The sequence below is a fragment of the Carex rostrata genome, chromosome 33 (assembly GCF_964058835.1).
Source record: "Carex rostrata chromosome 33, lpCarRost1.2, whole genome shotgun sequence".
NCBI lineage: Eukaryota > Viridiplantae > Streptophyta > Magnoliopsida > Poales > Cyperaceae > Carex > Carex rostrata.
The window spans coordinates 3636028-3662116 of record NC_135950.1 but is presented as its reverse complement, the minus strand read 5'-3'; the positions used below and the strand labels follow the sequence as shown (position 1 = coordinate 3662116).

The following is a 26089-nucleotide window of genomic DNA, read 5'->3' as shown; positions in this document are numbered from 1 at the left end:
ATCAACTATTTGAACTTTGAAAATGAAAACATGAGCGGAAAGTAAAACACTCTCTTTATTTCCCAAAGCACCGTAGCATCATTCCATCTATCAATACACACACACAAATAGAGACTTCGACCTACTATAATAAATGTATATATATAGACTGACATTGAAATATTATTTGATTATTCCAGATCAGCATAATATTCTTTCCTTGCACTCTATGTTAGAATTAGGCATTACAAAAATAAAGATATATTTTATTTAATATCTGAAACAATTGTTAAGATTTTATTTGATTATTTCAGATCAACTTAATATTCTTATGTTGTACTCTTATATATGTTGAAATTCAGCATTACTAAAATTAAAATATATTTTTCTAAGAGTGAGTCCACAATAATTTGCATATTACCGGTCAACATGTTTCATGGATATATTTCTCTACTTTTTAAAGTTCTAACAATCAATTCAAACTGTAAAAATATGATTTCCATATGCAAATGTACTTGGAGACTAAAATTTACATCTTTTACTATTTTTAAAAAAAATTAGTAGAAAATCACTTAATTCAAAATTATGAATCATTTGAAGCAGTAATTTTTTTACCTAGCGACGAATATAATTAAAGAATTAATAAAATGTTAAATTTGATCTCCAATTATATTTCCTGACAATTCCAATGAAATGCTGTAATGGTGTTGAATTTTATGAGTGGCAATGATTAAGTTGTATTGTGAATCTGCACTCAAATCACTTCCCTATCAAGAAAGGACGACTCAATTATGATTGAACATCAAAGCCCTTGCAATTTAAGAAATATAATTAACTTTGCTGCAATCAAGTGATGGCGTGCTCCCTGGTACCATGTGTCTCTCTCTCTCTATTATCTCCTCTCCATTTGTTCTCGTGCATTCACTGAATTCGGTTCAAAAGAGAGTCTGATTGTGGGTCCCCCTGTTCAGTCTCTCTCCTTTCCTTTCTCTGTCGCGTGGCTCACGTTTTATTCTGACTCTGCGGGCCCAATATTACAAAGGGCCATGATCATTTTGTTCTCGGCCCATTAAGTCCTTCCGCTGGCCCGATTTCACCTTTGTCTGACTGTCTCTCCTCTTTCCCAGTTTGACTAAGTCAAATTCTCTTCCAATTAGGCGATATATATTTTGGAAATTATTATAAAAAAAATCCCTTTGAAAATAACCTAATTAGGGAATTTAAATTAAAAATAGTCAAAATACGGTCAACACTAGACAAAAGTCTTTTTAATTATTCCGCTTATTTCAAATTAAACATGCAAAAGAGATAAGAAAATATATACACTCCCATAATATTACACTCCTAAAGTTTTTAGGTTATTAGACGGTTAGTTCACAACTAGAAAATCTTTTTTTTTGGAAGAGCAGGAAATCACGTTTTCCATGGACATACTCTTGAAAAAAACCCTAATATCGTCATATCCATGCGTCATCCTTGAAATACTTCTGTAGCAAAAACCTTTGATGGAAATAATATGTATTTTCAAGAACACCATTGGAAATACTCATTTCTGACTTTTTCTATGATATTACTCTTGGAAAAAGAGCGCATGGAAATACTTTCGAACTCGGACACTGTCTGAATTATTTCCAATGGCAGAGAACGTGGGATCCACCTAAGTATCACCAAGAAAGCGTACATGGTCCCCTCTCGAGAATTTTCAAGGCAAGCTAATGTGGGTCCCACCTGTTTATTTTCATGAGTAGCGTACGTGGGACCCACCAGAGTATTTCAAGGACATAGTACATGGGACCCACCAGAGTATTTCCAAGTTGAAAATATGTATTAATTTCTTAGTTGAAAATATACCCTTTTAAGATGAATTTACTCTATAGCTTAATTAAATGGAATCAAATCGGCTTTTATTTTTTTGGAATAACAGGAACCTGCATGTTTTTTTCATCCAACTGATGATTTTTGTAGAATAACAACCGATTCATCCTCTACTTAAATGGTTTATAATATATATAGGGTAGGGTTTTTGTTCTAAAGGCTTTAAGGACAAAGAATTATCCAAAGCCAATCCTATATTGTCTGATCGATCAATATCAAAATTCGCATGGATTGTTTAGATTTATGGGCCGGGCAGTTAAAAATATAACAGGTTCTAATTATTCGCACATATATATCTCAACATCAGGGAGATAGTTTCATTATTTATTAGTGTGCATGATCTCTGCTAATTTATGTTTCGTACACTAGTATTAGTTATGACCAGTTAATTAATGGAACCACTTTTTTCGTTATTTCAATACTCAAACGAACATGATAAGCAAGAACAACAACCGAGCATTTTAAGCAAATAAATTTCTCCATCTACATTGTATGGCATGCAATTATCAACCATCATCATCATCATCATTCATCAATCATCATCTTCATGATATATATATTCCCTTAACCATACCCTTGTTTTGTCGCACTCTCCAAGAAACCGGTTCCTGATAATCGTCCTTCAAGCTACATCTCGATCGACTTCTAGCTGAAACCCTCCCTTCTTCCCTTGTACACCAGCAACTGCATGCATGTATCCCTCTAAATTATGCCACGTCGTCATATTGCCCGGACCTTTTAAGTACCACGATTTTTGTGTATCTATGAGATTCTACGCCCACTTCAGTGTATCCAACAAATGGGTAAGATGGAATTAAGTCAGGTTCATTACGCACTCATAGTAACTTGAGGTTTTGTTTGCTAGAAAAGAGATTCTTGAAAGTGGAATCGCCGACCTTAGGGCTCGCAAATACTATGGCTGTGATCAGAATGGCTGTGGAGTATGAGTGATAGCATTTATTGAGGTGATTTGATGCTATGTCGATGGCACTTAGAGTTGCAAGGTATGCACCGAGGCTATGACCAGTAAGAGTTATGCTAATTTCTTCATCTTTGTACTCGTTAACTAGTTTTTGTATTTCTGTTAAAACCTACATCAACATGAAAAAAAATTATTTGATGTAGGTTTTAACAGAAATACAAAAACTAGTTAACGAGTACAAAGATGAAGAAATTAGCATAACTCTTACTGGTCATAGCCTCGGTGCATACCTTGCAACTCTAAGTGCCATCGACATAGCATCAAATCACCTCAATAAATGCTATCACTCATACTCCACAGCCATTCCGATCACAGCCATAGTATTTGCGAGCCCTAAGGTCGGCGATTCCACTTTCAAGAATCTCTTTTCTAGCAAACAAAACCTCAAGCTACTACGAGTGCGTAACGAACCTGACTTAATTCCAACTTACCCATTTGTTGGATACACTGAAGTGGGCGTAGAATTACTCATAGACGCACAAAAATCATCGTACTTAAAAGGTCCGGGCAATATGAATTTCCAACCCGAGGGCTAGCGAAGACAATGCCTGTGACCGGACAAGTGTCGGAAGGAGAATGGTTGGATTGGTTTAGGTGGCTTGATATGATATCTATGGAATTGAGCGTGGCGAGAACTGCACCTAAGCTGTGGCCAGTTATAGTTATGCTTGTTTCCTCACCACTGTACTTATCAGTTAGCCTTCCAATCTCTGTCAAAACCTAATAGAAAGTAGTTTAAAGAAAGAAATGTCATAGCTAACTAATGTCTACTGAAAATGACCTATATTGTTCAAAAAAATAAAAAGACCCATATTAGTATTATTATATAATTGTATCTTTATTTTTTTTTTTGAAGGTTAGCGGCATATTATATACTTGTATCAAACAACTAAAATTTATGGTGAAAATGACCTATATTGTTCACCAGCAAATCAACTACTACTTGAATGGATCACTTGCGTATGAAAATATGTAAGAAACAACTAAACAAATAATAATAACCTAAAAATAATGAATTACCTGTTCTCTAGCACTTTGCTTATTGAAGCGGGAATTGGGATTATCTGATGTATAGATGGATATATAAGAACCCCATATGCACCAGTGGTTCATCATTATTGTCGATTGCTCGACCAAGCAATGTAGAAGCAGATGTAAGAAAATATGATTCGGTGGCCCAAAATAAAACATTAACGGGCTATTTTAATAAAGTGATTTAAATGGCCTGCTTAATTAAAATGTTTAATTAAAAGGTGCATAGCGCTGGATTCAGTGCATGTTGATATCCTTAATTAAAGATTCCATATTAACAGATGCTTAGTGCGCAAGTCAACAGGTGCATATTATCCAAAGGTTCATGCATGATGACTTTGATTAAAAGGTGCATATCAGATTAGACTAATTAAAGGGTGCGTGCATATTGATAGGTTGATTTAAAGGGTGCGTGCAGATTAGACTAATTCAAGGGTGCGTGCATATTGATAGGTTGATTTTTTCCAAGAAAGCGTACATGGTCCCCTCCCAAGGATTTGTAAGGCAAGCGAATGTGGGACCCACGTGTTTATTTCCAAAAATAGCGTACGTGGACCCACCAGAGTATTTCCAAAAACATAGTACATGGGACCCACTAGAGTATTTTCAAGTTGAAAATATGTATTAATTTCTTAGTTGAAAATATACCCTTTTAAGATGAATGTACTCTATAACTTAATTAAATGGATTCAAATCGGCTTTTATTTTTTTGGAATAACAGGAACCTGCATGTTTTATTCATCCAACTGATGACTTTTGTAGAAATTCGTGCATGAAAAAATTGGAACGATTGGATGAGGAAAAACAGGTTCATGTTATGAAAAGAATAACAACCGATTAAATGGTTTATAATATATATAGGGTAGGTATTTGTTCAAAGGCTTAATTTGGACAAAGAATTATCCAAAGCCAATCCTATATTGTCTGATCGATCAATATCAAAATTCGCATGGATTGTTAAGATTTATGGGGCAGTTAAAAATATACCAGGTTCTAATTATTCGCACATTTATATCACAACGTCAGGGAGATAGTTTCGTTATGTATTAGTTAAGACCAGTTAATTAATGGAACCACTTTTTTCGTTATTTCAATACTCAAACGAACATGATAAGCAAGAACAACAACCGAGCATTTTAAGCAAATAAATTTCTCCATCTACATTGTATGACATGTAATTATCAACCATCAACAATATATCAACCATCATCATCATCTTCATGATCTACTAACTTCCAATGGCCATCTATTCCCTTAACCATACCCTTGTTCTGTCGAACTCTCCAAGAAACAGGTACATGATAATCGTCCTTCAACCCATCCATTGATTTGTTGACAAGTGCTACATCTCGATCCACTTCTAACCGAAACCCTGCCTTCTTCCCTTGTACACCAGCAACTCCATGCATGTATCCCTCTAAATTATGCCACATCGTCATATTTCCCGGACTTTTTAAGTAGGGTGATTTTTTTGTATCTACGAGTAATTCTACGCCCACTTCAGTGTATCCAACAAACGGGTAGGTTGGAATCAAGTCGGGTTCATTACGCACTCGTAGTAGTTTGAGGTTTTGCTTGCTAGAAAAGAGATTCTTGAAAGTGGAATCGCCGACCTTAGGGCTCGCAAATACTATGGCTGTGATCGGAATGGCAGTGGAGTACGAGTAATTTGATGCTATGTCGATGGCACTTAGAGTTGCAAGGCAGGCACCGAGGCTGTGACCTGTGAGAGTTATGCTAATTTCTTCGTCCTTGTACTCGTTAACTAGTTTTTGTATTTCTGTTAAAACCTACATCAACATGAAAATTAAAAATATTTCTTAGGTTGATATGTAAGAAGTCATCCCATAGTTAAAGAGACTTCTATATTAGGAAAATCCTCAGCCTTTTCTGGTTTTAGACATGAAGAGACTTTCTTTGGATGCTTAAAATTGTACTGTTTATGGGTGAAATTACGCTTTTCACCAAGAAACTGCAAGGTTGTATTTGCTTTTGTGTTGTATGAATGTGTGTTGCTGCATCTATGAAAATTAGCATGAACCTCAATAAGTATGATGTTACTTTCTTTGATAATTATGGTGAAATTAACCTGAGGTTCTCCTCTAATAGCTAAGCAAAACACTCTTTTAGCCACAAATTCTTGTTAATTTTAGCATTAATTTAAAGTTCCATTAAACTCTGCATTTGTTATTTGGAGCATAGGTACAAAAAGAACACCCTAGATATGAAACTCAGCATGAGAAATTGAGAACTTACAATTGTTTTTTCGAAATATATCAGGAAAAATAAAAGACGAACTCAAACATAGTACGTACCTGTTCTCTCGCGCTCACTTTGTCGTACTTTGATTGCTCATTTGCTGATGTGTATATTGACAACCAGCCTCTATGAACCATCGGCTCAGGACCATTAGGTGCGGGCCCCAAAATATCTGCAGCTGAAACTAATGTGAAATCTAAATCAGCGATCCATTCGAGTGTCTGAGTAGTCCCTCTCCATGCAATCAACACATCTCTCCTACCCAAAACCTTCTTTCCTTCGTCGGTTGCCACAGCCACATACCCCATCCAGTTCGACTCCTTGCTCCATGCTGCCTCGGATATCGGTTTGAGTATAAATGCCTCCGGAACAGGGACACTTGATGTGGCATAGAGAAACTTTGTGACTCTGTATATATTAGGGTTCAGTTCAACCTTTTCAAGGAGATCTCTCCGGTTGTAGAAGCACGAACCCCTATATGATGATCTCTTTTCAGTGTTAAAAGCATCATATGTAGCTTGAGATAACTCACCGAGGTTAATTATGTTTAGGCGAAGATCAAGGTCTAAGGGATCTAGGAGACCTTCCCAATTGTTCTCTCCATTGATCTCTCTCCATCTTTTGGCTATGTTGCCATACATGGTTCTTCTCTAGCCTTGTACGTAACTAGATGTAGTAGTTTATTATGGGTTTAAGTTTGTTGTCATGTGATGATTGTATATATCGAAGCATCTTAGTTTAGGTTTAGGTGGGGAATTACTGTATAAAATTGAGTTGACATGGTGTTAAAATGTTATTAAATTATTGGTCTTTGCATATATATCCTGTTCCAGTGTAGCTTGTGCTTGTACTCCACAGGATGTAACAGTGCCATAATGGTGTAAGAAAAGAAAATTCCTTCAATAGTGAATAATTAATGATATATCTGAGGCAATATTTGTTATAATGGGATTTAAACTTAGACATATCATGAACTTGTTATATAAAATTTGAACATATGTTATTTATATAAATCATTATGTTTCTGATCTCACCTGTACTTGGGACAAATATAAAATAATTAATGTGAAGTCATTATTCACAACATACATACATACATAGGATTACTTGAAATTATACATAGAATCTAACGTAGGGAATGATATAAATAAAATACAAAATAAACAATAAAGAGGGCATTTTTTATGTAATAATTAGTAAAGGACATGCCAACAAATTCTTATTCCACATAAAGGCAAATATTTTTTGGCTAATTAATTAATTAACCAATCTGTTTGTTAAAACATGTAGTTAATTATATATATATATATATATATACATATGAGGAGGGATCCAATTACACCATTTATGGTGACACATCTTGGCACTATATTTTTATAAGTCATTTTTGCAATTTTAAAATCCAAATAGACGATCCGAACCATTCAACATGATCTCCATATTAAAATGTGCTTGGAAATCAAATTTTACATTTTTTGGAATTTTTTTAGTATTTATTAAGATGTATACAAAGTTATTGTTTTCGGGCAATTTTTGAGCCATTGAAAAGCAACAATTTAAAAAAATTATAAATAAATAGTAATAAATTTCCAAAAATGTAAAATTTGGTCTCCAAGTACATTTTATATATGGAGATCATGTTGAACGGTTCGGATCGACTATTTAAATTTTGAAATCACAAAAATAACTTATAAAATTATGGTGTCAAGATGTGTCACCATAAAATGATGTAATTGGATCCCTCCTCCTCTCTCTCTCTCTCTCTCTCTCTCTCTATATATATATATATATATGATCCCTCCTCTTTCTCTCTCTCTATATATATATATAGAGAGAGAGAGAGTTCGGCTAAATTGCTGCCAGCAGCATTTCAGCCAAGTGCTGCTGGGGCTATATCTTATTTTGTGATGTTCAAATAACAAATCCAAACCGTTACATGTTTAATCTATGTTAGAATCTACTTGGAGACCAAATTTTATATTTTTTGGAATTTGTTTACTATTTATTAAGCTGGTTTGAAAACCAGTGTTTTCAATAAATTTCTGCAGCATTGAAAACAGCGGTTTTCAAACTAGCTTAATAAATATTAAAAATATTAGAAAAGAAATGTAAAATTTGGTCTCCAAGTAGATTTTAATATATATTAAACATCTATCAGTTTGGATTTGCTGTTTGAACATCACAAAATAAGATATAGTCTCGGTAGCACTTGGCTGAAATGCTGCCGGCAGCAATTTAGCCAGACTCTCTCTATATATATATATCCAATTAACAAAAGGCATATATAAATGATAAATCACTTTTGATGTAGAACCACCTAAGATTACAACTAAAATAAAGAAACAAATTATGAAACAATTTAATTGAATTGAAGTAATGAGTCTTATACCAATAAGGAAAGCTCATTACTTCAATTACTTCAATTTAATTGTTTGTTACTTGAAGTAATTGATCTTTTAGTTGTTGATGAGAGGGTTGTCCAAAAGCGGTTTACAAGGCGTATCCAGTAGACGTTGTTGTTTTCATTTTAATAATTTTTAGAATGAAGATTATACGACATAAAATCATTTATTTAGAAATACAACATAATAGTGTACAAAGTCAACAGTTTTTAACCAATCCATTATTTAGCATTGAGTAAGGCTTGGGTGCTATGGATAGCATAGAGGCCCACTGTGCTACGGCTCAATACTCGAGTTTTCAAAATCCAAACGATTGATCCGAACCGTTCATCTTGTTCTCCATATTAATATGTGTTTGGAGACCAAATTTTATATTTTTTGAAAATTTTTTACTATTTTTTTAGCTAGGTAGAAAATCACTTGATCTAAAAAATTCTGCACCATTAAGATATTTGATTTTCTACCTATCTAAAAAAATAGTAAAAAAATTTCAAAAAATGTAAAATTTGGTCTCCAAACACATATTAATATGGAGAACAAGATGAACGGTTCGGATCGACCGTTTGAATTTTGAAAACTCGAATATTGAGCCGTAGCACGGTGGGCCTCTATGCTATCCATAGCACCCAAGCCTTACTCTTTAGCATTACTATATAGAATATAATTTATGACGTGACTACACAAATCGTTGAAGGTAGACATGAACACAACTTACTACATAATTTATTGAAGCAGAAGAACCGGTCAAAGCCTCCAAGTGCAAGCCAATTTGTCGTGTATTACCTAATAACTCTAGCTAGCTCAATTCGGAAGCATGCAATTGCAGATGCTTGCACGACTTAAAACGACCTTGGACTTCAAAAGCCCAAAGCATGGAATAGTTTTGCTCACCCCAACAAATTGATTAATTAAATTTAATTAAGTGTTTTTTCATGAATTTTAATGTATGAAAAATAATAAAATTAATTTGTATATTAAAGAGTGATTATATATATATAGGAATATGCTAGCATGCTATGCATAGCACAGAGTCCCTTCGTGCAACGGTTCGGATTTTGAGTTTTTAAAATTATAACGGTCGATCCGAACCGTTCATCTTGTTCTCCATATTAATATGTATTTGGAGACCAAATTTTATATTTTTTGAAATTTTTTTACTATTTCTTTAGATTTATTGAAAATCGCTCTTTTCAGCAAATCTGGACCATAAAAAAACAGCGATTTTCAATAAATCTAAAGAAATAGTAAAAAAATTCCAAAAAATATAAAATTTGGTCTCCGAACACATATTAATATGGAGAACAAGATGAACGGTTCGGATTGACCGTTAGAATTTTGAAAAGTCGAAATCCAAGGTGTTGCACGAAGGGACTCTATGCTATGCATAGCATGCTAGCATATTCCTATATATATATATATATATATATATATGAGTTACGAAGTAAGAAAGATTGAACCTTGTGTTTAATTTTAAGGAAGCAGCTAACAGTCTCCCAACTCCAGTCCCCCAAAAATCCCCGGACTAATTCTGTAAACATCAATACTAAATTCTGTAAACATCAATACTAAATCCTGTAAACTAATTCAAAAAATCCTGTCAACATAAAACTTTCAATTCTGTGTGGTCCCCAATAACTTTCAATTTAACTTTCACTTTAACCACCACTTTAACCATTTTAACTACTTTGACTGGAACCACTTTTAGACCTTTGACTAGGACCACATCTAGAAGATCTCTAACAGCTTTTCAAAACTAAAAACAAACTATGATTACATTAAAACTTTGTAAACATAAATATGTAAAAAATATTCGAGTTTTTTTTTTCAAAACTTTATTTTCGAAATTTTTATTTTCCAAAATTTTTTTTCGGAATTTTTTTTCAAAATTTTTTTTCAAAACTTTTTTCAAAATTCTTTTTTTAAATTTTTCTTCAAAATTTTTTTGTCTCATTCTAGATACTACTTTTAATTATTTTGAATTCTATAAACCTTACTACATAACTCTGTAAATAGTTTCGTTTAATCCTATAAACTGGTAAAAAAAATTCAATTTTTAAATTTTTTCAATATTTTATTTTATTTTTCAAATTTTATTTTTTTAAAAATGTAAAAAAGAATTTAAAATTTTTTTTTCAAATTTTTTTTTCAACTAATTATGTAAACATCAATACTAAATCCTGTAAACATCAATACTAAATTCTATAAACTAATTCAACAAATTCTGTCAACATAAAACTTTCAATTCTGTAAGCATCAATACTGTAAACATCAATACTAAATCCTGTAAACATCAATACTAAATCCTATAAACTAATTCAACTAATTATGTAAACATCAATACTAAATCCTGTAAACTAATTCAACAAATCCTGTCAACTTAAAACTTTCAATTCTGTAAACATCAATACTAAATCCTGTAAATATCAATACTAAATCCTGTAAACTAATTCAACTAATTCTGTAAACATCAATACTAAATCCTGTAAACTAATTCAACAAATCCTGTCAACATAAAACTTTCAATTCTGTGTGGTCCCCGATAACTTCCACTTTAACTACCACTTTAACCATCATTTTAACCATTTTAATTACTTTGACTGGGACCACTTCTAGACCTTTGACCAGGACCATATCTAGAAGATCTCTAACAATTTTTCAAAACTTAAATTTAAAACTTGACTACATTAAAACTTTGTAAACAGAAATATGTAAAAAATATTCGAGTTTTTTTTTTTCAATTTTTTTTTAAAACTTTATTTTCGAAATTTTTATTCGGAATTTTTTTTCAAAATTTTTTTGTCTCCTTCTAGATACTACTTTTAATTATTTTGAATTATGTAAACCTTACTACATAACTCTGTAAATAGTTTCGTTTAATTTTATAAACCGGTAAAAAAAAATTAATTTTTAAATTTTTTCAATATTTTATTTTATTTTTTTAAAATGTAAAAAAGAATTCGAATTTTTTTTTTCAATTTTTTTTTTCAAATCTTCTTCTAGATACTACTGCTAATTTTTTTTAATTCTGTAAACCTTATCACATAACTCTGTAAATAGTTTTGTTTAATCCTGTAAACTGATAAAGATAAAATTCAAATTTAATTTTTTCAAAATTTTAATTTAATTTTTAAAATTTGCATCTAAATGATACTTTCAATTGTTTTGAATTCTTTAAACCTGATGATATAAATATGTAGACAATTTCGTTGAATACTGTAAACCGGTAAAAAAAATTTGCATCTAGACTCTACTTTCAATTATTTTGAATTCTATAAACCTTATCACATAACTCTGTAGACAGTTTCATTGAATACTATAAACCGGTAAAAAAATTCAATTATAATTTTTTTTAATTCTATAAACCTTATCACATGACTCTGTAGATAGTTTCATTGAATACTGTAAACTGATAAAAAAATTTCAATTTTAAATTTTTTTAAATTTGCATTTAGATACTAATTTCAATTATTTTTGAATTCTGTAAACTTTATCACATGACTCTGTAAATAATTTCGTTTAATCCTGTAAACTGATAAAAATAAAAATAAAATTTTAAGTTTTTCAAAATTTTAATTTATTTTTTAAAATTTGCATCTAAATGATACTTTCAATTGTTTTGAATTCTTTAAACCTGATGATATAAATATGTAGACAATTTCGTTAAATACTGTAAACCGGTAAAAAAAATTTGCATCTAGACTCTAGTTTCAATTATTTTAAATTCTATAAACCTTATCACATAACTTTGTAAACAGTTTAATTGAATACTATAAACCGGTAAAAAAATTCAATTATAATTTTTTTTTAATTCTATAAACCTTATCACATAACTCATTAGATAGTTTTATTGAATACTGTAAAATGATAAAAAAAATTTCAATTTTCATTTTTTTTTAAATTTGCATTTAGATACTACTTTCAATTATTTTTGAATTCTGTAAACTTTATCACATGACTCTGTAAATAGTTTCGTTAAATACTATAAACCGATATCAAGCAAAAAATATAGCTAGTACCATGTAGAAAGAGAGAGAATAGATATCAACAAATAAAACAAATATGGCCCAAAATATATCACATTTCACCCAAAGTTTTAAACCGAAAGAAATATCCAACGAAACTTTGTTCGGCTCCAATCTGGCAAGGATATGGCAAGTTATAAACTGAGTTTTACAATCTGACATTCTAATGTATATAGCGAACACGGTTTATATGATTTGGCAGGACAATACAATTGTAAAAGTAAAATTAATAAGATACAGTAACATAACAGAAATTTGAGAAATTACTTCTCGAAAAAAGCATGAGAATATATGGATTTACTATCCAAAGGCTATTAAAAGTCTTGTTGTTGTAGTAGTATTTAGCCAAGTGAGCCTGACTATAAATCAATGACGCCTCCAACTCTCCTCCCTGTAATTCAAAATTATCTACATATTCATGTCACAAACACTAAAAGGAGTATTTAATAACTAATTTGGTTCCTAAATTGGTTATGAATCAGTTGGTTCCTATATTATGTTCTATTTAATAACTAACAACAAAATGTATAGAAAAGGATAAAAGGAGTATAATTCAAGCAAAGCACCTGATACTGATAGCGAGAACCTTGGCAGAGCAAGGATGACTAAGATTAACAGTGTTGAAACCTCAACCCTGGATCGAAATCGGAAGCTGATTATTTTGGTGCCGCTGTATATTGTGCTTATAATTGCACTAAAATCGTTCACTGAGCTTAACTAAATCTTGATCTACACTATGTAGTGAACAAATATTGTAAAGACTGAAACCCAATGCCTCAAAAGTTGACAAACATTGTTAAATATGTAAATGAGAGCAGATGAGTCATGCAAATAAGGACTAATCCTTCAAATTATTTTATTATTTTACACTACATACCACACATACCACATGAATTTCCGAAAAGAATCCAACAGAACCATAAAAACCAGTGACAAATCTCAGAAAAAAAAATATACCTGTCAAATTCTAGAAAGCTTTCAAATTATCTTCACTGTAGGCGTAAATGTTATTCTGCATAAAAAAATGGTCACAAATTAAGTTGTAATTCAACTCTTAAGTAAACGATAATTCCTTGTACTATCCTTGCTATAGTTTCCTTTATATTTTTAGATACTGGTATTATTCATTAACTAAGAAGCAGATTCTAATTCTATTTTCAAAATCAAAGTACCTAACGACAGCCGACTCCGGCCCATTAGTTGCTGGTACAAATAAAAAAAAATGTTTATGTTCATTCTTTCGTAAAATCAGGTAGAAGTTCCATCACATTTGTAGATCAATCTAATAAAAAATTACTAGTTTTCCCATAATCAGCCCGCATTAATCTAATAATCTACGTAAATTAACACGTTTACGAAAATTATTGATTATAAACTTACTGAATTCGATCAAGCTTCTCATTAATAGTGATAGATTCCTCTAAAAGAACGCTAAGCTGCTCCAGCGAGTAGGGATGCTCCAGATCTCTTATATCCCTCGCAATATCTAAGAAATCAAACGCAAATCAAACACAACGGATCAATTAAACTAAAGCATATTCCACGGAAATTTTTGAATTTAACAATATACTATTAAAAGTCCTTATTTCGACTCAAAACTTGTGATTTTGACCAAAATGCAAATTGAAGTGACAAAAGAACAAATTCAAACGAAATGATGATAAATTTTGACCAAAATGCACGTTAGTTTCAAACTAAACCAAAACAAGATGCAAATTTCAAGAAATTAAGGAGCAGCTCCAGTTACCAATTGCTTTCTAATTTTGTCAAGCAACAATTCCCAAATCAAAATTTAGGAACAATATACAGCTCATTGTTCGTGACCTAACTAATTAGCAAAGTTACGCACTCAATTAAACTTCGACAAAGAAGAAAGAGAGATAATGAAGTTATAACAAGGGTAGATCTCGAGAAGCGGGACCTACCTAAAAGTCATTTTCCACAGAGCGGCAGCAAGGCTTCTTGGTGATGTGGTGTCGGACTGAGGGGACGAAGGCGGAGACTCACCCTCTGTGTTGGTGCCTCCAGTGGGAACACGGCAGAGGCGGGGCGAGCGAGGAGAGGGGTTCATTGTTGTAGAGGGAGATCGCTAAATCTATAGAGGAAGGAGAGAGAGATCGGAACGGAGGAGACAGAGGTGATCTGCGCTGGAGCCTCCGGTGCGAACACGGCGACGGCGGCGCGATGATCTCGCCGTTGGGAGGTTGATCGGAGCAGCCATTCAGTTTTTTCCTTTTCCAGCCATTTTTAATCGGGTTTTCAAAATGAAGACATGGGATCAGAGGTTTATAAATGGCCGTACCCGTACCGTTAGAGTTCTGTTAGAAAAGTGGATAATATAGCTGCGGGGATTTTACGGGGACTAAGAGACGGGGGACAATACCTTTTCTCTAATTTTAACTGCTGAATGTATACGCCTAATTAAGTAATGTTTAATTAGACATAAAATATTTGAGAATCTACAAATAATAATAAGTAATGATTCAGGGCTACAGCTGGCAGGCTGCCAAGTGTTATTGTGGACCCATGGGAAGTGGCCCAGTTAGAAAAACTGATAAATAATTTCTTGAAAGGATATCTCAGGTGAGGTGATTGATTGATAGATAATTTCTTGAAAGGATATCTTAGGCACATCATGAGCTTGTTATATAAAATTTGAACATATGTTATTTATATAAATCATTATGTTTCTGATCTCACCTGTACTTGGGACAAATATAAAATAATTAATGTGAAGTCATTATTCACAACATACATACATACATAGGATTACTTGAAATTATACATAGAATCTAACGTAGGGAATGATATAAATAAAATACAAAATAAACAATAAAGAGGGCATTTTTTAATGTAATAATTAGTAAAGGACATGCCAACAAATTCTTATTCCACATAAAGGCAAATATTTTTTGGCTAATTAATTAATTAACCAATCTGTTTGTTAAAACATATAGTTAATTATATATATATAGAGAGAGAGAGAGATAGGCTAATATACAATCGATTGCACCATGCCTCCCGTGCAACCAAGTCATTTTCTGATTTTTAAAGTCCAAATGATCGATCCAAACCGTTAGATGTCATTTCCATATTAAAATGTGCTTGGAGACCAAATTTTACATTTTTTGAAATTTTTTTACTATTTTTTAAGCCACTTTGAAAATCGCTGATCCAACGGTTTGGTTCTGATTTTATTGTTTGGTAAGCCATCGTTGGATCAACGATTTTCAAAGTGGCTTAAAAAATAGTAAAAAAATTCCAAAAAATGTAAAATTTGGTCTCCAAGCACATTTTAATATGGAGATGACATCTAACGGTTTGGATCGATCATTTGGACTTTAAAAAAACGAAAAATGACTTGGTTGCACGAGAGGCGTGGTGCAATCGATTGTATATTAGCCTATCTCTCTCTCTCTCTCTATATATATATATATATATATATATATGAGTTATGAAGTAAAAAAAGATTGAACCTTGTGTTTAATTTTAACTTCTGAATGTATACGCCTAATTAAGTAATGTTTAATTTGACATAAAATATTTGAGAATCTACAAATAATAATAAGTAATGATTCAGGGCTACAGCTGGCAGGCTGCCAAGTGTTATTGTGGACCCATGGGAAGTGGCCCAGTCAGAGAAACTGATAAATAATTCCTTCAAAGGATATCTCAGGTGATTGATAGATTGAGATCATTGCGTGCAAGCCTAATTCATGTGTGAATGGAAACGCCGTTTATATCCCCTATTTGATTTAATGGGACACGTTTAAATATTTTTAATGCTAAAGATAAAAAAAAAATCGGATTGTGCCTAGAGCTGGCAAAAAAATTCGAGGTTCGTGATTCGATTCGGGTTTGATTCGGGTTTGATTCGGGTTTGATTCGAGTTTAATTCGATTCGAAATGGGTTCGAATTGAAACAAACCAAATCAGGTTTGGTTCGGAATTAATTCAAACCAAACCCAAACCTAGCCTGGTTCGATCATTTTTATGGTTCGAATCTTATAATAACATCGGCCGTCCATTTATCTGATGAAATTAAAATCCAAGATAGAGAGTCATAATTTAACTTAGCCGACACTCTCTCGCTCTCAAATCACAATAACCTAGTTCTCTCTCCACTTCTCCCTCTAGCTCTAAAATCTAGCCGACGCTCTCGGCGACTGGCTGTCTCTCTGGCTGTCACTCCTCTCTCCGGCCTAGATGACTGTCTCTCATCTCTCTTCGGTCGTCTCTCATAGTTTATACCAGAAAAGCCGTATCTGATGTATTTTTTCATGAACAATTTTTCAACTTAAAAACATCCATTTCATAGTTCATACCGGTAAAAGGAAGCCATATGAATTGTCCCGCGAGAAAAAATTAATGTATAAACTACCGGTATAACTAGGACTGCTAAAAAATAATTTAGTTCGTGATTCGATTCGGGTTCGATTCGAAAAATGTGTAGTTCGCAATTAATTCGATTCGAAATGGGTTCGGTTCGAAACGAATCAAACCAGATTCGGTTCGAAATTAATTCAAACCAAACTCAAACCTAAGGTAAGTTCGGTTCGGTTCGGTTCGTTGCCACCCCTAATTGTGCCTGTGAAACGTTTACAAAAAGGAAAGAGAATTTTACTATTTTTTAATTAGAAATAAAAAAATTGCCGTCGTCCTTTGTATATTAACTTTATTTTTTTTGTCAGTCGTATATATACTTTATAATTTAGTACAGTTCTCCCAGTATGATTTTATTTGCCCCGTGTGGGAAATATAACTTAAATTTTCTTTTCCACCCAATAGACTATTTTCCATTTCAATCATCAGAAACTATTTCTCATCCTTTGCAAGGCTTACATTAAAATGCTTTAGATCAAGCACATGGAAATTACATCATGATCACATTCTTGCAATGTATGATGAATTTTTTATCTCTCAGAAGTTTTATGTATAAAATACTTTTTCTAAAATAGCGTTAAAATTATTATGAAATATTTTTTTAAATGTCACTCACAGAAGTTTTATTTGATTTGGAAACGTATAAAAATATTTGATGAAAATATTTGCTCGAATGAAAATATCCCCTAATTAATTTGATGGTACATATATAAATATTTTTAATGCTAAAGATAAAATAAAATATCGGATTGTGGGATATGTTTGAAAATAGGAAAGAGAATTTCATCAGTACAATATTTTTCCAAATACAAAATTGTCGTTGTTTGTATTTTTTTTTTTTTTTTTTGTCAATCTTGTATACTTCATAATTTTGTACACTCCTAGCATGATTGTATTTTAGAAGCTTGCTATAAATAAAACATAGAACACGCCCGCCCTCGGCTACGGACTATTATAAGAAAACTCAAACTTGCAATCTTGAACTACATATGTTTTTTATCTCAAGAGAGAAAAAAATAAAAACATCAGAAATTGAATTAAAAATGCAAAGCACACATGTATACAAGAAATTTAAGAGAAAACAATGTCAAATATGAAATTGGAGTAGTAAAATATGCATTGACCGGAGTTCATGCATGACTATATCAATAGTTAGAGTAATCCAAGTGAAGGAACATGTTTGCATAAGTAGCGAACCTCGTCTTTCTTACCCTTATTGCCCACACCCAACCAATCCAATTTTTGAAGGTTGGTTAGGTGTCGTAGCCCCTGAGGAACACACAATTCTTTACATCCAACAATATCGAGTTCTTTAAGAATGGGCATGGCCCCTTCCTCTATCTCCCAATCCTCTAGCACGGTAATATTATAAATCTCCAATTTTTCTAATTGGAGACTAATTAGTTGAACATCTCATTTTTCGATTAGTTTTATTGACTCCCCTTAGAGTGAGACTCTTGAGACAGTGTAGAGTCTCCAATACCGGCATTACATCTTGCTGGAAGTGGCAATAATTAATAGAAAGATAAATGAGGTGAGGAGGTAACATGACAACATCAGTGACCATTTCATTAGGGGTCTCCTCATAATTGTCAGACCATAATTTTAGAGATTGTAGATTCTGATAAAATAAAAATTTTCTCATATCAAATATGTCTCGTGAAAAATAACCTCTTAGGTTGAGAGAGAGAAGGTTCTTTAACGTACCAAGGAAATCGGCAACTACCATCCATGAACATGATTTGTGGTGTAACAAATGTAATTTACGTAAATTGGGTAAATGAGGGAACCCAGTTTTCCATGATTCATTGGTAGTAACCACTTCAAGTGTTTGCAAATTTGATAGTTCTGTTGATGATGGCAGTTCTGGTTGACATGATCCAGTCCAGATATGCCTCAGTGTCTTCATGTTCCATGCACAATCAGGAAAAATATCTGTGTCGAAGGTTTGCCCACGTATAGATAGATCGACCTGAAGAGTCTGTATACAATTCATGGTGCCTATCACTTTCTCCAAGTATCTTTTCCCATACTTGTCATCTCCTCCAGTACACTTGTCACTTAGATTCCCTCTAAGATTCAGATATCTTAACTGACATGATCCCTCAAACATTCCCACATCTATGCTTTCTAGGGATGTATTACTTCTTACCACTTTGAGCAGCTTTTGCTTATAACAATTCGGCATGACTTTACCATCAAAACACAACAGAGTGCGGAGGTTTTGGCTCAGCACGAGTTTATCACAATCTGGATGGTGAACTGCCACACGACGCGCCCTACTCAAGCTTTGTTGATCACAATCTGGATGTGAATACACCACAAGGAAGTTGTCCTCCTTGGCTTTTTGGATAGCAAGGTCCCGTAGGAGATCGTGAATGCCGCAGTGTTCGATAGAACCATCAAGAGATCTAGATTTTACTTGAATCAGGCTCCTGTTATATATACAATAAGAAATTTTGTTTTAAACATATATACAAGAGCATCCGATTTGGAGCGTTCGTAAATGTCATTACTAAATTATTAATGGAGCTAGCTCACATTTTTCTAAGGTAAGAACTTTAAGAAAGTATTGATTATGTATTATTAAATTAACACACATACATTTTGAGGACAGTAAATATTTCATAAAGAAAAATATATAGCTATAAATCAATTCAATTGGAAACTCTGTACATAACTTGTATGTGCTGATTGCATTGTACTTTATTTATCTTTTTCCATTTTTTCCTTTTTGTTTTTCCTGTAGCGCTTCTTATATTGGAATCCTATTGTATCCAAATCGTTTAATATATGCCTACAGGCTTTTATGAAGAAATAACTAAATTGGAACCAACACTTGTACAATGATATTAGCACGTTACACTAAAATGTGTAATACATTAAATGAAGAAGCAATACCTCTGCACGAGATCCTCTAAGTAACTCTCTGCAGTTTCTTCCAATGTTCTGTTATCCTCTTGTGGTATAAAGCCTTCTGCAACCCACATTCGAAATAAAAATTTGGCATCGATTTCACGGTCTTCAGGATATGCAGCAAAGTACATGAAGCATGATTTAAGAGCAAATGATAGATCCTCATAACTAGTGCCTATAATCTCACTACATTTCTTTCCATCAGTATGCCAACTCATTGTTTGTAGCACCTTACTCCAAGCAGTATAGTTGCGCGGTTTCCTTGATAATAGGCCTCCTAAAACCACCAATGCAAGAGGCAACGCACCGCATTTTTTTACAAGTTGAGTTGTGATATCAGAAAGATTATCAAAAGTACTTTCATTTGGATCATAATTTGGAAGAGCCTTTTTCAAGAAAAGGTCTACGCTTAACTCCTTTGATAAGAACCCAAGTTTGTATGGTTCACATGTGGGATCTGCATCCTTGGCAACTTCAGAGGACCTAGTGGTCATAAGTACTCTACTTCCATTATTTTCATTTGGGAGTGCTTCTTCAATTTGAGTCCATAGATCGTCTGTCCAAACATCATCAAGGACTATGAGGTACTTTTTGTCTCTAAGATAATAATTAATCTGGGTAAGAAAATAATTTGGTTGCTTGCTCGAATCAATTGGAAGATTGAGTTGTTCCGCTATTTTTCGCAAAATGTCAATTAGTTCGAATTTTTGAGAAATAGCTACCCATATGCGAAGTTTAAATTCTGTCTTGATATCATCACTGTAAAAATAAAACTTGTGGATTTTATTATAACAAAAATGTAAAGATAATAGACTAAACAAATTATATGGATTTTATATAAAAAAAATTATACGGATCGGGTATTAAATGGATACGGATCGGATATTAAACGAATATGGATACGGATCGGATATTAAACGGATACGGATTGGATACTACACAGATACAAATACGAATACGAATACGGATATAATTCGGATTCTTAATTAAAAATATGTATCGAATTAAACAACATTCACTCTACAAAAAACTTAATTCTAAAATAAAAAGAGATAATTCTGCCATTAGGGCTTCAGTTTCGTTTTGACTTGTTTAAACCTACAATTGTGCATAAACACCCTTACTGTTTTCTTTGAATAGAAACAAGGTTCTAATAACTCAGATGCACAAGTGAACCACAAAAAAAAAAACAGAGGTCTCCATAGGATAATGACATTTGGAATTGCCCTGTAGAACCGCTTTGTCACAATTTCTCATTCAAGCAACAAGAGCCAGATACCAAAATTTCAGTACTTAATACTAAAAATTAAAGTACCCTACTTTAGCAAATAGAAGAAAGCGAAGACAAATTTGATGAGAAATGAAGAAGTCTCGCAAAATTTCAACAAGGAAGTCCCTCCATCAGAGAAGTTTTTTTTTTTGTTGAAAAATTGGTAGTGGCTTCCATCAGAGAAGTTGAAGGGGTGGAAACAAAAAATTGGATTTGAGAGAAAGAGTCGGACTGTCGGAGTCTCACAAGAGGATATCCGTTATATAAAAATTTACAGATATGGATAATTAGCTGCATCCAAATACATATCTGCTTTCGAAATCAAAATCATATTCGTATTCAAATCCACATAGATCATATATGTATCCGCAAACTTCCATATCCGAATATCTGAATCAGCAAAAATCCAGATATGGATCCGGATCTGAACAGATAATATCCGATCCGTTTGCACCCCTATTGGGTTTGGTTCATATTAGATCATCAATATTTTATTCATTTTTTGAACATATAAGATTTGATCGGACGGTGCAGATCTAAACAGAAATATTTTGTTGCCTTAAGAGGATATGAACTCGATTATGACTCGACTGACCAATTCGACCCATTTCTTCAGTCAGTTATTGTCACCCTTGCGATGAATAGTCTTTTTACATACTTTTCTTATAATTATATACAATTGATTTACTAAAAATTAAAAATAAAATTTATGCTTTTACCTACTAAACTAATTATATGAGGCAGTTCACAGTTGTCATGTAAATCATAAATTCACCAGACAATTTGTTAGAAAATTGCAGTACGTGACTGAGTGAGTGGATTTGATAATTTGGCAAATCGATTTATAATTTCTACAAATTTATGAAACATATTTCATAATTTATTTTTGCAAAGCTTAAAGTTAAAACCAACACTGGTTCAATTAGAAAAAAAATTATAATACACTTGTCGACTAAAAATATATAAAATTCAACCAGATTTATGTTGTTGTAAAATAAAGAGTGTAATAAATTCTTAATTCAAACAATTAAATTCTAAACTATTTTTTTTTCTTAGAATAAAACACATATACAGCACCTACCAATTGTATACTTTTTGTGCGAGAGTTGTTTTTCCGAGCCCACCAATTCCCCAAATCGAAACGACAGAACGTCTCTTAATGGTCTCATCCAACAACTCCTTGACAACATGATTTTGGTCCTCCTTAAACCCGACAAGATCGGGATCAATGTCTGGTAGTATGGGTGGTCTAATTGGCAGTTTGATCTCTCCACTGTCCTCACCCAGAGTATTAATTCCATACCTTGTTGAAATTAATTATATATTAGTTAGAAATAATAAATATAATTAATTGGTTAATTAGTCAAAGAATTAAAATGAATGTATTTGAAAATTTATACATAAATTAACTGTTTAGATTTTCTAGAGTTAAGAGAGTTGAAAAATATTAATTTAGTATTAAAATTTAGGATAACTTTATTTTCCTTCATCATTATCTTTTCCACTAAATACACAAAACAAAATGGTCTAAATCAAAATTAACATAGGTCGTGAATAAACCAAGATATATACCTGATTCTACTCGTCTCGATCTCAGTCAACCTTGTTTGGATCTGAGTCATCTCATGGAGAAGTTTGTGTACAACCGGTAGTTCTTTTGTTGTCTTCAACTTCTTTTGCATGGACTCCATCATGCCAGTAGGCTTTTGCGGTTTTGGAGAGACCTCCGAGAGAAAGGTGTCAATGGCATCTTCTATTAAGTAGGCAATATCTCTCATCTCCTTTACCCAATGCTTTTGTCTCTCATCAGTTATCTGCTTTTTGTCAGCATCCTTCATGAAAGCCTGAATCCAGCCGAGTTGACGGGTCACTATCTCTACTTGCTCATCGATGTTGTATAGGACAAAAACCTCTTTAACTACAACATCAGTGAGCTTGCTCAGCACAAACTTTACAATGCTCTCAGCCATCTCTCTTCTGTATTCTAGGTGGTAGCTGAAACCAGTGAGAAACAAAAAATGTTGGTGTATTATCAGAAAGGCATGACAAAAAGTTGAATGTTGAAGACATATATAACAAAAAGTAGCACATAATACTCTTTGGGGAATTTTATCAAAATTTGACGTGCACAAACAAAACAAGCAACAAGATGTATGGTGTTCACCACATAATCACAGAAGCAAGCAAGAGAAGAAAAAAACCTGAAGAAAGTATAGATCGAGGAGTGATTTTCTTACCAACGAGGAGAAGAAAGAAATTGGAGTTAAGTTGCAGAGCCTAGCTAGAGCCCGGTGGAGAGAAACAGGAGAGGAATAAGAGAGGTGAGACTGAGAGCTATATCAAATCTCTCAACTGATCATGTGGACGACTCGATCGGTCAATAATGAGCAATGTTTTTTTCCGTTTCATAAACAACGGACAAGTCCAGTTTCCCTTTCAAAGCTGAGGTGATTGATTTCTCCAGTGCCTGGAGCAAATGAAGCATCCATTTTTTTGAAAGTAATGTGTATATAAAAAAAAAGAGAAATGTTCTTTGTCCACTGACGTTTGTCCACAAATTGTCCACCACCTTATCCACTCTAACTGATTTTAACGACTCTACTTTCCTTTTATAAATCAGATCTCTCTCTCTCAATCCTTCGCCTCTCTATTTTTTTCATCTCTCTTTTGAAAATCCTGGCGAGGCTCTCTCTCTCTCTCTCTCTTCTCTTCTGCTCCGGCAACGACGGTAGCGATGGCCGCAACGGCAGCAACGGTCGCGACGGCTGCGACGGTCGCGACCTAGTAGAGAGAGACGATCTAAGAGAGGCGATCTGAAGGAGCGATCTAGTAGATAGATCTAAGAGAGACGATCTAGTGGGGATAGATGAGAGTGAGGCGGTCTGAAGAAGAGAGATAACAGCGAGGCGATCTGGAGCATAATCAGGTTATTTTACAGTATTCACTTTGTACTTTTTCAATATGCATCTTGTAATTTTACAGTATTTTGCTACTGTCAATTCATTTTTTGTTGTATTTTGTTTCTTGATGTTTGAAAATTTGAATGACGTTTTTTATAAGATTTGTTATTTAAGTTACATCATTGAATGATAAATTTTACAGGATTGGTGCAAGTAAAATGACACTTTTTCTTTATGTTTGAAAATTGTTATTAGATTGTTTTACATAAGTTGCAGCTTTGAATTATAAATTTTACAGGATTGGTGCAAGTCAGTTTTACATGATATATGTTGTTATTTTTTAAATGTTATATATATCATTTTATGTTATAAATGAGTTTGGTTTATGGTATAAGTGACAAATTTTACAGTATATAAGTAATGTTTTCATATTCATTTTGTATTAGTTATTATGATATGTGTATGTTACATTTTATATTAAGTAATTTACAGTATATAAGATATACAAATACAGTGTTATGAAGACATTTTGATGTACATCATTATATATTTTTTTGTTTGTGTCTAACATTCTTTAGTATTGATTTTTACAGTTTTGCCCCAATAGCTTTTGATTTGAATGAAGATTTGGCAAGTGAAAATTCTAGTGTGAATAGTGTTGCAGAAATTAGTGTTGTAGAAATCGATTTAAATGCCGAACCCGATATTGTGGAAGATGTAGGAATTGAAGAATCAGCAGAGTCAAACATTGGGGTGAACAGATTTTTGTTGAACAGATGATGGATGTATGTATAGATTTAGAAATTTTACAGTATACATGGTATTAATTTATGATTTATATTTTGAAATTTACAGTATACATGATTCTTTGCAGGTTGTAGTTTAAGCTGAAATGTAGCATTTTTTACATTTTATCTTACAGTATACATGGTATTACTTTATGGTTTAGATTTAGAAATTTTACAGTATACAAGATTCAATTTTACTGTGTAGAAGATTCAATTTTACAGTATACAAGATTCAATTTTACAGTATACAAGATTCAATTGAAAATTGTACTGTATACAAGATTCAATTTTACAGTATACAAGATTCAACCCAGTGCGGAAGCTAATAATTAACTCTAACTGCCAGTAACCACTAATAACCGCTAATAACTAACTCTAACTGCCAATAACTTCCTATAACTGTAATTTCTGAAAGTACAATTTGAAAGTACATTTATTTTGTCATGTTGTGCAAGTTGCAATCTTTTTCTAACTATCATGGGACCACTTCAAATAGTTGCTGGATGTTTTGTAATTAACTGATATATTTTATGTGATATACAGCATGTAGAAGTAATTTTACAGTATTCGCGTAAGTCAAAGCTGTGGACAAATGATGGACAAAAAGCTATGGACAATTAGACGCTTCCAAAAAAAAATTCTATCAATTTTACTCTACTTTAAAATAAGTTCTCAATTTTTATCACATTTTAATTTCTTTTCACCTCCTATTAATTATTCTCAAATATACACTGTCAGTGATTGCTTTCATATTTTTTCTAACTCTGTGCTCCAAATCGGAGGACCCAAGCGGTTGACGCTAAGGCTGCGTGGGGTCCACTTTGAAATGGACGTGGTGACTGGACTGCTTGTGACTGGTTAGGCTGAATCACGTAATAGCAAAGTTAGTCAATATAGCGTGTTTTGGAATATTTTGTTAGTTTGTTTGATTTTTCTTGTTATCAATTTCATTAGAAGCTTATTTTTTTTTATAATTGTGACATGTGTACACTATTTCCTTCCTTCAACATGGTACGTACGTAACAACAAAGTTAATTAGTCAATATAGCGTGTCTTGGAATATTTTGTTACTTTGTAGCTTAATTTCTTTTATAATTGTGACGTGTGTACACTATTTCCTGCCTTCAACATCAACTATCAAAAGTATTTGACTAGTCAAAACTGGACATGTCTATTTTGAATCGATCTGATCACTATTTGTCATGGATCGTTCCTTCAAAATCAATTTTTTATTTATTTATAGAAATTAATCTAAAATAATATAGGATAATATAACGAGGG

The 26089-nt window shown here is 32.8% G+C and overlaps 3 protein-coding genes, 1 long non-coding RNA gene and 1 pseudogene across 4 annotated transcripts in view; all 5 read right to left on the bottom strand.

Annotated features, from left to right (window-relative positions):
• LOC144548599 (disease resistance protein RPP13-like) overlaps positions 1-23438 on the bottom strand; it is a 112872-nt gene extending 89434 nt beyond the window's left edge. Inside the window, exon 1 of the mRNA XM_078297309.1 lies at positions 23358-23438. The gene's annotated coding sequence lies outside the window, so the exon portion shown is untranslated. The remainder of the gene's footprint in view (positions 1-23357) is intronic.
• LOC144548595 (putative disease resistance RPP8-like protein 2) overlaps positions 1-26089 on the bottom strand; it is a 70345-nt gene that overhangs the window by 31624 nt on the left and 12632 nt on the right. The window contains exons 2-3 of the mRNA XM_078297300.1: positions 22202-22423; positions 19836-20609 (exon numbers count right to left, since the gene is read on the bottom strand). Of these exons, the coding sequence (XP_078153426.1) occupies positions 19836-20609; positions 22202-22423 (996 nt within the window). The remainder of the gene's footprint in view (positions 1-19835; positions 20610-22201; positions 22424-26089) is intronic.
• Positions 2400-3952, bottom strand: LOC144548296 (phospholipase A1-II 1 pseudogene; annotated as a pseudogene).
• Positions 4933-6768, bottom strand: LOC144548609 (phospholipase A1-II 1-like). The gene is made up of 2 exons (XM_078297321.1): positions 6184-6768; positions 4933-5658 (listed from the first exon to the last, which is right to left on the bottom strand). Exons 1-2 carry the CDS (start codon positions 6766-6768, stop codon positions 5068-5070), a joined length of 1176 nt encoding a protein of 391 aa, XP_078153447.1. The 3' UTR covers positions 4933-5067.
• LOC144548750 (uncharacterized) lies at positions 13932-14784 on the bottom strand. The gene is made up of 2 exons (XR_013509455.1): positions 14477-14784; positions 13932-14037 (listed from the first exon to the last, which is right to left on the bottom strand). It is a non-coding gene; the product is annotated as an uncharacterized LOC144548750 (long non-coding RNA).

Bases quoted from the DNA above. Each gene is read 5' to 3' on its own strand.
- LOC144548609 (XM_078297321.1), bottom strand. From the start codon at position 6,768: ATGTATGGCAACATAGCCAAAAGATGGAGAGAGATCAATGGAGAGAAC. The intron at 5,659-6,183 runs GTACGTACTATG...ATGTTGATGTAG, and splicing joins AAGTGAGCGCGAGAGAACAG to GTTTTAACAGAAATACAAAA.